Source organism: Pezoporus occidentalis, unplaced genomic scaffold (genome assembly GCF_034315485.1).
Source record: "Pezoporus occidentalis ecotype Australia unplaced genomic scaffold, CSIRO_AGI_Poc_V1 ctg162, whole genome shotgun sequence".
Lineage (NCBI taxonomy): Eukaryota > Metazoa > Chordata > Aves > Psittaciformes > Psittacidae > Pezoporus > Pezoporus occidentalis.
This window is the reverse complement of record NW_026913447.1, coordinates 1,420,950-1,435,919: the sequence shown is the minus strand read 5'-3', so window position 1 is coordinate 1,435,919 and position 14,970 is coordinate 1,420,950. Positions and strand designations below refer to the sequence as shown.

General features: G+C 40.3%; 1 protein-coding gene across 5 annotated transcripts in view; it reads left to right on the top strand.

Annotated features, from left to right (window-relative positions):
- Positions 1–553: 553 nt before the first annotated feature.
- The window catches only part of AGXT2 (alanine--glyoxylate aminotransferase 2), a 22,896-nt gene continuing 8,479 nt past the window's right edge, over positions 554–14,970 (top strand). For 2 of the 5 annotated variants that reach the window (XM_062612914.1, XM_062612917.1), the window contains exons 1-13: positions 554–692; positions 2,075–2,160; positions 2,581–2,765; positions 3,076–3,199; positions 4,350–4,444; positions 5,546–5,639; positions 6,686–6,779; positions 7,607–7,707; positions 8,791–8,883; positions 9,891–10,023; positions 10,682–10,770; positions 12,566–12,715; positions 13,049–13,147. In XM_062612914.1, coding sequence (XP_062468898.1) covers positions 638–692; positions 2,075–2,160; positions 2,581–2,765; positions 3,076–3,199; positions 4,350–4,444; positions 5,546–5,639; positions 6,686–6,779; positions 7,607–7,707; positions 8,791–8,883; positions 9,891–10,023; positions 10,682–10,770; positions 12,566–12,715; positions 13,049–13,147 — 1,398 coding nt within the window. In that variant the 5' untranslated portion in view covers positions 554–637. Of the gene's footprint in view, positions 693–1,432; positions 1,688–2,074; positions 2,161–2,580; positions 2,766–3,075; positions 3,200–4,349; positions 4,445–5,545; positions 5,640–6,685; positions 6,780–7,606; positions 7,708–8,790; positions 8,884–9,890; positions 10,024–10,681; positions 10,771–12,565; positions 12,716–13,048; positions 13,148–14,580; positions 14,861–14,970 lie in introns of those variants that run through there. The other 3 variants (XM_062612915.1, XM_062612913.1, XM_062612916.1) reach the window with 3 other exon arrangements.

Genomic DNA, 14,970 nt, shown 5'->3' with positions numbered 1-14,970 from the left:
GGGGCCAGGGAAGGGCAATGGAGCTGGTGAAGGGTCTGAAGCACACCTGTGATGGGGAACGGCTGAGGCAACTGGGAGATTTAGTCTGGAGAAGGCTCAGGGGGGATCTTACTGCTCTCTACAACTGCCTGACAGGAGTTTGTAGTGAGGTACGGGTCAGTCTCCCAGGTAACAAATTACAGAACGAGCAACATCAGCCTCAAGCTGCACCAGGGTACACAGGCGACCAAAAAGGCTTCCCAGGGCAACGGCAGAATCACCATACTTGTAAGTGTTCACAGACCATGCAGATGAGGCCCTTAGAGATTCAGTTTAGTGGTGGCCTTGGCAGCCCTGAGGTAATGGTTGGACTTGATCTTAAAAGTCTTTCTCATCCTAGTCGATTCTGTTATTCTAACCGCTCTTTCCGGCACCGCACATTCAAATTTTGCCAGAAAACGACGACTCGGAACGGGACAGACCCGGGTGACAACGAAGCGGGGCAATGGCTCCCGGACACCCCGGGCTCAACGCCGTCCGCCCGTGACGCCGCAGGAACGGACGGGCCCGGCGGCACCCGCGGACAGGCCCCCGCGGCAGCGGGTTGAGGGGCAGGGCCGCGCGAGCTCCGCCCGGCACTGTCCCGTTACCCGCAGACATGGCGGTGGGCTGCGCGCCGCCGCTGAGGGGGAGCAGCCGCGGGCTCGGCGGCGGTAAGCGACCGGCGCAGTGAGGGACGGCGCGCGGAGGGGAAGGGCTGCGAGGGGCTGAAGCGCCTGGACCCATCGTGAGGGGCTCGCTCGGCAGGGGTCAGCTGCGCACGGGGCCCGCGTTCTTACCTGGGAGCAGCAAGAGCCGGAATCCATCCTCTCGGAGAGCCCGGAGTCCCGCAGGCCGGTTGGACGGGACGGCGGCTGGCAGCGGGAGTCCCCTGAAGCCCGCTGTCGTGGGGGGTTTGGTTGAAGCTCTGTATTTGTATGGGGTTGGGGAAAGAAGCGCTTTTGTTTTAGCTGCAGTTCGCTTTGAAAGAGACCCAAAGTCAGAACTGCTCTAACTTGCAGCCTTTCTTTAATGCTTTTGAGACTCTGCTCATGTAGATGGATAGTTCGTTCGTGCTGTAGGTGGTTGTAAGGGAAGTAACAGCATATCTAATTTACTTCAGGAAACTTTATTCTTCATTCATTTACATTTTAACATGTTTTAGAAAATGTTTAAAACCTTAGACATTTAAAACTAAATGTGTAGTTCTGCGCAGATGATATTAGGAATGCAGAGGGTATATATTTTACCAGATGATCCCTAAGGTCCCTTCCAACCCAATCCATTCTGTGATTTTACTTGCTAACTTTTTGTGATACCTGATTAATTGCACTTCCAGATAAATGGAAGGTGGAACAGTGTGAAGTTTTCAGGAATTTGGAAAAAGGACAGATGTCAGGGAGAGCTGTAATGGCTACGATGCAGAGCCTGTGCCCACTGCTCAGGAGCCCTGTTTAAGCTCAGCCGTGACCCTTCAGTCCCTGCCTCGGCCCTGCCACCAGGTAGCCTCTGGCCTTGTCTCTTGAATGGACCTTGGACCTACATTGTCTCCAGCCCTGTTTCTGGCCCCATCTGCTGCTGCTCCTGACTGGACTCCCTGGGTGAGCCCTGGATGCGATCCATCTCCTCTGCTTAGGTGGTCACTCTCAGTGGACCGTGCTCTGTTCAGGTCTGTTGGGACTGTACCCTTGTCCCCAAGAGTACCACCAGTGCTTCGGTCACCCTGAGCTCCTGGCTCACACTGTTGGAGAGGATTCCTGCTCTTGCTGCTCACAGATAAGAACTTGTGTTAGAAACCTCCTGTCAAAATAAAAGTTCATGTGAAAACGAGAACTGGATTTTAGTGGATAAGAGGAAAGTGCTTTTGGGGGTTCAAAATCTACATATATTTTGCTTTCCTTTTCCCGCAAGAAAATATCTCAAAAAAAAAAAAAATTCACCAAAACACACAACAAAACTTGCTTTGATTGTAGCTTGTGTGTGAATAAGCTTATTGAGAAACTTTCTCAGATGTGCACTTTGATAAGTGTTTGATAATTCTCTTACTATTTTGTAGTTTTCTTTAGGCAGCAGAAATGGAAAAGCTCTGTCTCCACAAAAGCAAAAATGCCTCCTTGCAATTTTGTACCTGAAAAATACAAAGTAAGTCATACATGCTGCACTGTATTTAAGTAAGATTGCATTACTAGATTGGACTGATGGGCTTATCTGCTATAAATAGTTCATTAAATATGATTATAGAATTTGGTAGTTTGGACAAAAACTAATTCCGTTCCAACCAGGATGTAACCTGTAGTTTTACCTGTGTGGCAGTTCTGTAACAGGTTGGCTACACTGTTGATTTGAAAAGCTAAGGAAGAGAGAAGTGCAGAACAGAAGTCTTAACTTCAAAAGCTGAGTTTCAGGGGTTTGTAGAACATTCTACGTGCAGAATTTGTTAAAGTCTTAGTTCTATGAACAAATGCTATAGACAGCTGTGTAATCTATGTGATTCACTACAGCTCCATTAGTCTGGATCTTTAGAAAGCATAAATGGATACTGACTTTTTTTATTCCACTCAGTCCCATTCATATGAACGCATGCGGGAGATTCGTGAACAAAATATTTCTCCTTCATTGAGAACATTTTACAAGAAGCCATTGTTGCTGCATCAAGGACACATGCAGTGGTTATTTGATTATGAAGGACGAAGATACCTTGATCTCTTTGCTGGAATTGTCACTGTTGGTGTTGGTCACTGTCACCCGTAAGTATGTTACTGTTTGATTGATGCTATAAAATGCAGGAAGAGATACTTACTTTGGTTTTCTCTTTGTTAATCTGTGGCATTGTGAGCCTAAAACTAGAATATAGTTCATTGTATTGTCATGTATGATTTACATTAAGGTCAATTTCCTCTGCATTTTGAAAGATTAATGGATTCTGTCTACTTGCTCATTGATCTGGCAAATGGCACAGTGTCTGAATTTTCAGGATTAATAACAGATGGGCGTGCGTGTGTATGAGTGCATGTGTATAGAATTGAATCCCTTTGTCTCTTTTTGTGCTACATACAGGAAGGTAACTATGGCTACCCAGAAACAGCTTGCTCACCTCTGGCATATCTCTAGTATCTACATGCACCCATCAATCCAGGAATATGCTGAAAAGCTAACTTCTCTTTTTCCAGATCCACTTAAGGTACTTTGTTCCTTACAGGACCAGGGGCTGGTGAAGGGGATGTCTGTAAGAAACATTTAATATAAAAATATATATTAAATAAGTGAGAGCCACAATATCTGTGGAGAGAAAATCTGTATGGGGACTACAGACTGTCCCCATGAGAGACATGAGAGCATGATGACCCTCAAAGCCTTTTCTTTAGACCTAATGTAGACAAGCATAATATCCCAAGCTCCTGTTCTGTTTGTTCTCTCCGTCAAGTTGTTAATGTGAAAGGGCATTGCCAAGCTTTAAAGTTACTGAAGGAACTAAGATGTTAACTTATCTTTCATGTAGTCTTTCATGTAGTCAGGCTTAATTTGTTTGATCTCATAAAAATTCACAGTGAAAAGTATTTGACAGTACTTTGTGTAGTGAGCTTTATAGACATTTAAATAAGTAACCCACATAAATGTCATGTTTCATATGCCCAGAAAGAGTAAGAAAAACACTGGCTTTTTTTCAGGTAAAATAAACTGGTGATAAAATGAACTTGGGCTAGCAGAAGAGTATGAAGTTACTGCAATCTTAGGAATGGAAGGAGAGTAACAAAACCAAAACAATACAAAAAAAAAAAGTAAAGTATCTGAATGGTTTAAGCAGTGGAAAATCTCAACCAATTCTGAAAAATTTACTTTAAAAGTGGTGACAGTAGAGTTTGAGCAGTTTTCGAACCTCAGAACTCATAAACAGGATTTACCCTTTGTTCCCAGTAAGCCAACTGCTTATCTTTTCTATTCCATGGTTATGTCTGTGTAAGTCACTCCTAGTAACTAATATGCAGGTACACTGTTGCAGCACTTTTTACCTCTGTGAAGGTTATTTCTGTTCAGTCAGGCGTGTTCAGTTTAACCCAGACACTTTCTTTTTTCTTTGAATCAGTGTTCCATTTTAGGAAAACCTGAAGACTCCAACTCTTAAAGATTTCTTTTTTTTACTCTTTCTGTGTAAATCAGCTTGAAGCTTAACCTTAGTTCTCACCTGTAGTGTATGGGCAACGCTGCTTATTGCCGTGAAGTAATCTTGTATTAGTGATAGGTCATAGCTCCTGATGTTAACAAATGACATGGCCTGATGCTGAGCAACGTGGTGGTTGTTCACTGTACTGATCCTAAGCATTCTCCTTTAGGTGGTTTATCTAACCAACAGCGGGTCAGAAGCCAACGATTTGGCTATGTTCATGGCAAGGCTATATACTCGTAACTTCGACATCATCTCTTTCAGGTAATGATGATCATTTGTGTATAAGTATCTATCTGCCTAAGCCAAGGAATAATGGGGAACTCTTTAACTCCAGATGTGCTGAGTAGAAAGCTATAAAATTATTTTATTTGACAAAAAGGAGTAAAACAGGAGTTGAAGATTTGGTACAGTACATTAGGACTAGCTTGCATTCAAAACAAAACCTGCAATTTTTGCCTTTGTTGCTTAGAAAAGGGTCTAGTCTCTGCACTAAGAATGTGCTTTGGTGGACCTTTGTTCAGAGCCACAGCATGCTTCAGCAATTGCTGCTTTCTTCCTTCATTCCACCCCTGCAGTATCCCCCTTTGTCCCCTTTGTGGGGGTACAAAGGTAACTCTAGAATAATGGTGCAGTGAACAGCAGCAGGGAACTGCTGTGGCTTAAAGCTAACCTGGTGAAAGGACTTATTTTTTTTTCTGTTTATTTTGCTGCCTTATTTTTCTGCCAGATCCCTGAACCATAGTTCACTGCACTGGTACACAAAGCTCTTCTGGCTTCACAGCAGAGGTGGTGCAGGAGTGAGTGTAAGCAGTTCTCTTTACTATGCATCCCAGGCAGCCTCAAGGTCTTGCAATGAAGCACTGTATTTTTCTACTCTTCCATTCAGTAGAACATTGGGTACCCACCTTGCTTGTATATTATCATTAATGAATTTCTGATTTGCTAATAAAACTGGTAGCAAATCACCATGTGACTTAATGATTGCAGCATCTGTTGGAGAGAGCAGTGGTTCCATAGATTCAAAGAATAGGTATGTTTGCTGTGTAGGGCTCAGGTGCTACCGCAGAACTTCATGAGACACTGTTGGAATTGCTTTTCGTTCCAATCATTGTTCTTTTCTCCTTGAAACCATTACCTTACAATTTTAACTTTTGAAATTTCAGGGAACTAGTGCAGATAGTAGTCACGGGTCTTCCAAAACCAGAGGAAAAATGGCAGTAGGAATATTTGTGTTTCAAGTATAACAATGCTCATTTTCCCTAATAATATATAGCTCAGAAACCTACCTTCTTAGACTAATAATATTGCTACAATCCCTTCTTGGAAATGAGTGATGTTCATCTACTTTCTTTGTTTGCACAGGGGAGCATACCATGGAGGCAGCCCTTACACGCTGGGATTGACATCTGTTGGTCTTTATAAGCATGGTGTTGCCAATGGCTTTGGTTGTTTATCAGTGAGATTTTTATTATTTTTTGTTTTTTAAAAATAATCTGGGTAACTAACAGTTTATTGTTGAATATTTTAACCATTAGTACATTTCCTATTCTTGAAGTGCTTTATGGTCACTAGCTACAATGTAGCTATCCTGCTGTGTAAGTACAAATGCCACAGTCCCCTTTACTTCTCCGTAAGGTTACTTACGCTAATTTGGATACGGGACAGCCATAACATGAGTGGTCATGATTTACAGTTCTTTAGTCATGTTTGGTGCTTGCATGGTAAGGTGCAAATTAATGTTCTGAAGCCCTTTTCACAAGCTGGTTTTGGCAAATCTGTGCAAAGCTGCTTTCAGCTATCTGAAGCAGATCCTCCCCTGGAATAAAAAGAAACAAAATAACCCTGTGATGTCTCTCATTTCAGCAAGACAGGAGGCATATCAATTGGGGGTAGATGGCAATGTGTTATCTCCCTGCCCTTGAGCAGATAGGAAGCTGGCATTGGCTACTCTTGATTTGTTCTGGTGATAGCTCAGCCACAGCACTGGCTATAGAAAGGCTCCTTTGTAACAGCCTACTAACCTGGCTCAGTAAATGAGTTGTCTGAAGTCATGCGGTGTTTTGTCAGCAGACACAATTTGAAGGCTGGAGCTCAAAATTTCCAGCCTATAGTTTACTAGATCTGCCTGCCTCCCTGTGTTTTGCAGATTTTTAACATACTTCAGATTATTAAAGTACTACTAGAAACTCTAAAAACATTGCTATTAATCTGAGATAACCAAAACTGCTGACTAACAAAGAACAAAACAAAGGAAATTATCAACTGACTATTGCTGGAACTTATTGGTTCCAGAACTGTCTCTGTTCTACCATTTCTCGAGGGGGAAGTTCACTGTTACTCTACAAGTGTTTTTCAGAGAAGTTGCTTGAACTAGGTATCCCCTTTGACTCTAACAGACTTTTTGGGGGTTGGGTTTTTTTTCCACTAGTCATCCCTAAGTATGATCAAAACATCTCTTAGAAAGGTCTCATCAAACCTGTAGCTTTCTCTTATGCTTGGCAGACAATGTTACCAGATGTTTTTCGTGGTCCATGGGGAGGCAGCCATTGTAGAGATTCTCCAGTGCAAACTGTTCGAAAATGCACCTGTTCTGAAGGTTGGTCAATGACAAGAAGTATTTGGCTTTTATATTAGAGAATACTAGAGGGCTGTGGAAATAGGTTAATTACCTCCTCTGGGAAGGTAGACCTCTGGGTAGGATTTGCAAAAGCGACCAAAGAAAATATTGCAGAGTGCATAGAGCATCTGCTTCCCACTGAGAAAGATCTGTTCTTAAAATCCCAGCCTTTGTTTCCAGCATTTGTCATGATCAACTCTGGAAGCTGTGGAACTCAGTTTGGCACATCTGAAAGAACAGAAGTGTTGATTGATGTTTTCCAGCGCTGACCATAACAGCTGTATTTGTGCAGTTTCAACAAGTACTCTGTAGTATTTTAATTCACATGCATACGTAACAATGTTTTTTTTCTAGCTTTGCCCTCCCTAGTGGATGGGAGCATTAGCTATACTGTTATTTCAGTATAGACTGATGTGCAGCTGTATTTTCCAGAATCCTTATACTTGCACTAACCTAACGATGCCTCATGTCACACACTAATGTTTATTAACCCCTGAGAAAGTGTCTGCTTATTCCTTCTGCTTATGTAGGTGATTCACAAATGCTGTCTCTAACGTACAGCTTGCTTACCTGTACAATGTGTAACATCATCTGTCAGCTTTGCCTTGCTGTTTTGTCATTCCCTAGAGTATAAATCGTTTAAGAGAAAATAAGGAACTCTCTCCTTTAATGTTTAGCTTTCTATTGTGTTTTTGATAGGTGATATTAAACATGCAGTCATAGTTGTTGATTAGATGTGTAATTTCATGTTTTGAAGCTAATTTTGTGTCATTTAAAGTAAATTTAAACTATTCCCCTGTGAACAGGGGTATGTCATGCAAAGGATCAGTACATTGAACAGTTCAAAGATACTCTGAATACCTCAGTACCAAAGACAATAGCTGGATTTATCGCTGAACCAATTCAAGTAAGTGGTTTGCTGTTTCTCAACTGTGATAGCAAAAATAGTGTGAAACATTAAAATCTTACAAACTTTAGCTACATTCTAACCATGCACTTCTGCTGTTTTTTTATTATTTTTAATGTCTTAAGCACCTTAAATATTTGAAACAATGGCTGTACTGTCTTAAAATCTCAGCTTTTGTTCCTGATTTCAGTGGAGCTAGAACTTTGCTCATGAAGTTAAACAGAGGATCATGATTAAACATACACATTTTTTTCTGCATTTAAATAGTGATACATGCTGTTGTTTAGTGTCTAATACCTTGTTCCAAATTTCGTACTGCTTTTTACTGGTTTTGTAACCTTATCTCAATTCCTACTTTCGCCTCTTCCCAACCATGTTGTCCACTATATTTTTAGCAGCTCTCCAGCAAGTGGTGGCCATGGTGTTCATTCTTTTGGTGCTTTACCCTAGTTTCAGAACTGCTGTATATTGTGGTTCTTAAGTAGGAAGAATAGGGAATATATCCTGGGAACAGGAAAAGTAACAAAAAAAAAGAGAATTGTGACCACAGAGACAATTGGAGCCGTCTCTGGTTTCCTGTCTTCTAAGCCTTTACATACCTAAGTCTAAGCAGCCATTACAGTCCAGGTGTAGAGTGGGATCTCTGATCTGAATAAAAACTGGCAAGGTGAACAGTAATCGAGGAAACAATGTTTTAAACAAATTAACCAAAGAAGGGATGTGAATTCTGTAGTTTGTCATCAAAAGCAGTCTTTGGGTTTCTCAGAATGTAGTTTTTTTAGGTACTTGTTTTGGCAGCTTATCTTTAATCAACTATTTCTTAGAGTGATCCCGTTTACAGTATGGCCTCACAAACATTTATACCAGCACAACTGACAGAACAGCAAACTGCCCTGTGAAATGAGAATGAGTGACCTGGGCAGGAACTTTTTGAAGCAGTTTCACTGCTGAAGCCAGAAGCTTGAAACAAGTCTTGCTATTACCTGAGGGCTGCTCATATTTTTCCCTGTTGTGGGATAGTCACACAGTTGAACTCGTTTATTTGTCTGTTCCTGAAGACATTTTCATTTTTTGTCTTGCCAGGGTGTTAATGGAGCTGTTCAGTACCCAAAAGGTTTCTTAAAGGAAGCTTACCAGCTAGTACGGGAAAGACAGGGTGTCTGTATTTCAGATGAAGTGAGTTACTTTTTTTTTTTTTTTGCATAGCAACTCTAGAGTTCGGGCTACCTCTGAAAGTCATCTTAAAAAAATACAACTGGAAGCCTGGAAATAATCTGAATGAAATGCTATACACTTCATGGCTTAAATTTAACACATTGCATCTTTGCACAGTGCATCTTTGTGAATGCTCCATCCCTGGCGGTGTTCAAGGCCAGGTTGCACAGAGCCTTGGGTGGTATGGTTTAGTGGGAGGTGTCCCTGCCCATGGCAGGGGGGTTGGAACTAGATCAACTTAAGGTCCTTTCTATTTAGCAATAGGTAGGTAAGTAGTTAGGTAACTATTCTATGATTCTGTGGTCTTTCCAGGCATAGGAGTCTTCCAGGTTTTACTACCTTTATTCTGCTATGTGGTATTCTGGCTTTAGACACAGACTTCAATCCTTACCTTTTGGGAGCAGTAAATTTCCACAAATATGTGGTATGAGGCTTGCAACTTCCTCTTATGAGTGTTGTTGGCGTACATAAACTCTAGAAGGGAATTGATTGCTGTACCCCTGCAAATATATTTTTGAATGTGGAATTGGAATTGGAAATTGGAATTAAGAAGTGGAATTTGCTTAGCTAAAACTATTTTGAAATAGTAGCAAGTGCTTCAAAGTGACAATGGTATGTACCTCAAGCATTGCAGTAATAGAGATCAGCAATCATGGGGTTGCTTTTGAAATGTGATAAGCAACTGCATTTCCTCTCAATTTTGAAATAGAAGCTGCTTATTTATGCATCTCACCATGCCTAAGACATGGTGATGTGTTACCTCTTCCATATGCAAAAGAAAAACCCAATTACAGTAACAGTAAATAGTATTTTGTGCAAAGCCATCTGAATAAGGATCCTAATGCAAGTTGATTCCAGAGATAGCTGCAGTTTAATGCAAATCAGTGACAATAGAAAGACAAGAAAACAAAACATCTTATAAAATATGAGTAAGTGATGGGGATTTCTGTGTGTTTGTCTTTTGAAAGGTACAGACAGGATTTGGACGGACAGGCAGCCATTTCTGGGGATTTCAGACACATGGTGTAGTCCCTGACATTGTTACTTTGGCAAAAGGAATTGGTAATGGCTTTCCAATGGCAGCTGTTGTTACAACAAAAGGTGCAAGAGTTCTGTTCAGCTAAGATTTAAAATAGAGCAATTACAAAATACAGTCTACAATATTTACCTGCTGGAGACATGTGTGTCAAACAGCTGAGCTCTGTGAGTAATCGTTGTCTCAGTCAATTGACAGATGAATTGGATTCTCATTGCTCGCATCTTTTTACCACGTGCTGTGCTATACGAGTGCAAAGCTTTGTCTAAATGGGGTGAGTTGTGTAACTGTGGCAGGGATGACCTTGTGAGTTACCCAGCTGGTATAGCTGGCAAATACTCGAAATCCTCGTTGAATTCACAGTATTAGTAATCAACATTCTGTGAGTTTGTAAGGCCAGCTGCTTCGTTCTTACAAATGACTGGCTGAATCTAGTAAAGGAGATTTGTAGATGTCAGTTTACGGGGAAAGTTGACAACATGTTAGAAGTGTGACTTTTTTTTAAAAGAAGTCTGTTTTTACCATCTGCTAGACACTATAGGTTTTGGGAATAGTTACATTTTGTGCAGAATACTTGCAAGAAAAAAATAAAATCTTTGTATTGTGTTGTCTCCAGTAGAATCAAGCTTGAAGCACAGCAAATGTAACCGTTAAAGCACATAAGTACTGTTACCAAACATAAGGCAGCTGTAAGAGTAATCAATATTGTTCTTTTTCTTCTAGAGATTGCAAGTTCCTTGGCTCAAAACCTTCATGTTAATACATTTGGAGGAAACCCTTTGGCTTGCACAGTTGGAGCTGCAGTTCTTGATGTAGGCAGAATGTTGTATAAATTTATATATTTCACTATATATGTTTAATATATACTACATATTGCTACTTTATCTTGCAGCAAAAGATGAAAAATGTTTACATTTATTCTTACTATAAAGTTATATGTGGGCATCTTTTTAAATTACTGTATAAAGTGCATAAACATATGCATGTATTATGCATACATGACTAATACGCCCTACATGTAGGAAAAATCCCTGATTAATTCCACTGCAGGATTTTCATCCCTCTAAAAAGAATAGAAGCCCTCTTACTATGTTTTCAGAATTGCCTTCTCTGTCTCCTTTATAAACAGGTAGGAAAGTGCCTTCTCAAAACCTTAGCCAACTCTTCCATAGGATTACACAAATTATCAGCTAAACCAAAGGTATTCTCTGGCACACATGCTAAGCAAAATTGTTTTCAACTCCACAGCTTTTACCTTATGCCTAAAAAGCTGTAATGACCAGATAGTTAAAAATATTTAAAGTCAAAATTCCTTCCGAAGGAAAAAAGAGAAAAAATCCTTCATTAAAAAGACAGTAGAACAAAGCTGCAACATATTTCAGTTGTCATCCAGCAGAAAATCAGGCAGTGGCCAGTACATTGCTATTCAATTTGTTTTTATCATGTACAGACCGTATGTCCTCGAACGTCACTTCATTACAGCAGATACTGTTTCTATTCACATTACTTTTCTGAATATTTTAGGGTTCTCTTTAGCTATTTTATAAGATGGTTAATCGTATAAATAACAAGATTTTGAAAAAACAGTTTACAAGTACAGCCATGTTTTGGGGGTAAAACAGAAAAAAACGCTTTTTTGGCTATAAAGTAACTTGGAGCCTGGATCTGAAATAGGTCTGAGGAGGCTGGCAGAGTCAGGAAGAATAAAATGGAGTTGAGAGAAAATTTAAAGAAAAAAAAAAAAAAGGGAAAAAAAAGGAAAACACCCACTTCAACTTCTGTAATTGTATTTTGGGTTGTTTTTGTTTTTACTGTGAATTTCCTTAACATAAATATTGAGTTCATAAAACGGTTTGTATGTGTCAGGGCTGGTAGCTGGCTGCATGTCAGAGAGGAGAGGAAAAACAAAGATGGTGATTGAAAAGCATGGTGTTGGTGAATCTAATTACAACACTCAGGTTGTTCTCTAAATTGCTGCCCAGTAAATACAGGTATGCCTTGTCAAATTATTTTCTTGTCATGATACTGAGAAAGAATGAAAATATTTCTGGTAAGATTTTGAAAATAATCTGGTGGTCAGGTATTTTTCAATTGTGACTCCATGTGAGCATGAATTACTGGATTATGTTTAGAGGAGACCTTATAGCAGCCTTCGAATACCCAACAGGGGCCAACAAGAAAGATGGAGAGGCACAGGTTGCCCAGAGAAGCTGCGGCTGCCCCATCCCTGGCAGTGTTCAAGGCCAGATTGGACGGGGCTTGGAGCAGCCTGGTCTGGTGGAAGGTGTCCCTGCCCGTGGCAGTGGGTTGGAACTGGATGAGCTTTAAGGTCCCTTCATAGCAAACCATTCTATGATTCTATGATGATGTTTATTGAGTAATAAGTAAAATGCAAAAAACACCACATCAACAACAAAATACTATGCTAAATTGAACTCCAGTGACATTAGATGATTGTAAGAAAGAGAAATGTAAGGACTGTAGTAGTGAAGGAACATACTCTGTAAAGAAGCGAGATAAACAATGTGTCATCAAGCTAAATGGGGATTAACAGACTTTATTAGAAGTTTTTCCTGCAACACTGTCACAGTATGTCATTTTAACCAGGCTATTGAAGAAGATGGCCTACAGAAAAACAGTGAGGATGTGGGAACATACATGCTGCTGGAGTTGGCTAAACTACGGGATAAATTCAAGATTGTTGGTGATGTCCGTGGCAAGGGACTTATGATCGGAGTAGAAATGGTGACAGATAAGGTTAGTGACTTCATTTACTCCTTTCAGTGCCATTGAAAGATTTTTCACATTTTATTCCAGTTGAAAGAATAGAAAGATTGTCTATTCAAAAACAGCTAATGAAGGGAGAAAACATTGCTCTGGCTAAAAACGAGACAGAACATTCCAGCATTTCAAGTACTTCACAAGTTTTGAGTAAACAGTGACTTGTGCGCCTTAATTGCATAAACTCATCTTAGAAAGCAGATTACAGCCAGAGATGGGGTGAGGTTTATTGGAAAGACTGGAATATACCTCCTTTTCATAGAACTAATTTAGAATATCGAAGTGAAGTTTAATCTTTGCTTTCCGTAGGACCATCGCCACCCTCTTCCAACTGAAGAAGTCAGTCAGATCTTGGAGGACTGTAAAGACATGGGGGTCCTGATAGGCAGAGGAGGACTCTACAGCCAGGTACTGAGCCTCTGGTTATACGTAAAGCTTATTTTCTGTCTACATCCTTTAGTAAATAAAACAGGAAATGTATACTCTTAGGAACCAGCTCTGTTTAATCTTGCTTATTTCATAAATTAGGCAGGACTGACTTACTTGATTCAAGTATGTTGAACTAGCTCTGAGTTTGGAGTTTTCCTTTACAGGGACAGCTTCCCCTAGAAAAGCAATGTACTGTAGTCTATGTAAATTAGAGGAAATCAGCAGTACTCAGGCATGCTAAGTCTTTGTTACTTTTCAGGTTATCACCTGACCTTTAATTTTTATATTTAAAAGAATTTATTTAGGCAAACTAAAAAAAATAAAAGTTATTATCAAGCCTCACAGAGCAGCACAAGTGGGAACTGCATCTGAATGGAAATCAGCCCAACCCAATTGAAGATGCACCATGCTGTACTCACCTTCTTGCATCACACAAGTTAATAGGAGAGAACTGCCTCAGGCCTGGTCATGTCAGGGAACTGCTCTGGCATAGAGGGAACAGCTTCTGTATGAGATACATGAAGGATGGCTAAAATAAATGGGGCACTGCAACTGTCACCTCATTGGTTCTTCCACAAGTCACAGACCAGAACAAGGGTAATAATAGCTCAGAGTGCATTAAAATCTGATTCTGTCTCACTTAAGTGCTGTTTATCTGTGAGTGTTAGCTGAGGCTGAGGCTGTGGGTGGGAAAGACTGTTATCCCACTCTTTCTGCATAAGGTTCTGTGATATGATGACAAGAATTTAAACTGAAAGCTTTAAGATTCTTACGTAAGTTAAATACTCTTGGAAACATTATAATATAGATTAAACATTTGGATTTAAGAACCTCCCTTCTTGACAAGTTGAACTGTGCATATATCCTTTCCTGGTCAATGTGCATTCAAGCTATAGTACCCTTACTGAAAGTTTGTGTCTAGCAATTCTTTCATGCTAGACTCTTGCATGTTTAGAGGCCTTAATAACTGCGAATACAACAGGAAATCACTTGACACAATGCAAGAGGCTGACACTCTCCACAGATACTACTTTTCCCTGTGGCAAAGCTGCCAGAAAGGAACATACATCCACGTCTCTGTTCTTTCTTAGTACAAACCTATCTAAGGTTTTATACTAGCTCTGTCTGGCATAACAGAGCTGCAACCACGACCGACTCTAGTCAAGTCTTTGTTGGAGGCAGTTGCTTTGTCAGAAGTGTTGGATGCAGTCAAGTCCAAAACTGTTCCACTTCAGAGTGCATTGATCAGAAGCTTCAGTCCCTGCTCTGTGGGTCTCGTATAATTTTTCACACTTAGAGTTAGACTGAGGGGCAGAAAGTGAGTGCTGACCTGGATGGGCTCGTAGAAACTGTGTTATTTCCATACAGTATTAAGGATTTCTTTTTTTTTTTTCCTTCTTTCCCTCTCTCAGACATTTAGATTTAAACCTCCGATGTGCATTACTAAAAAGGATGTCGACTTTGCTGTGGAAGTATTTGACACTGCTTTACAGAGACACATGGAAAGAGCAGCTGCAAAACAGACTTGATTTGTTTCCTTACATGAGATGAACACAGATCCCCTGATAATTGCCACCCGGACTCATCACTAATCTACACTGCATAAGAAAATTGTATTCTGAAGATTAATACTTGTTCAGTATTCTAAGAGCAGTCTGACAGATACAGTGTTTAATAAAGAATACACTCTAATCTGTTTTGTAATCATATGGCTCAGTCTACAGTGGTGGTGTGCATTAGCTGCACATCAATTCTGACATTAGCATAATGTCAGAAAAAAACCCTATTAGGATTAATTTGGT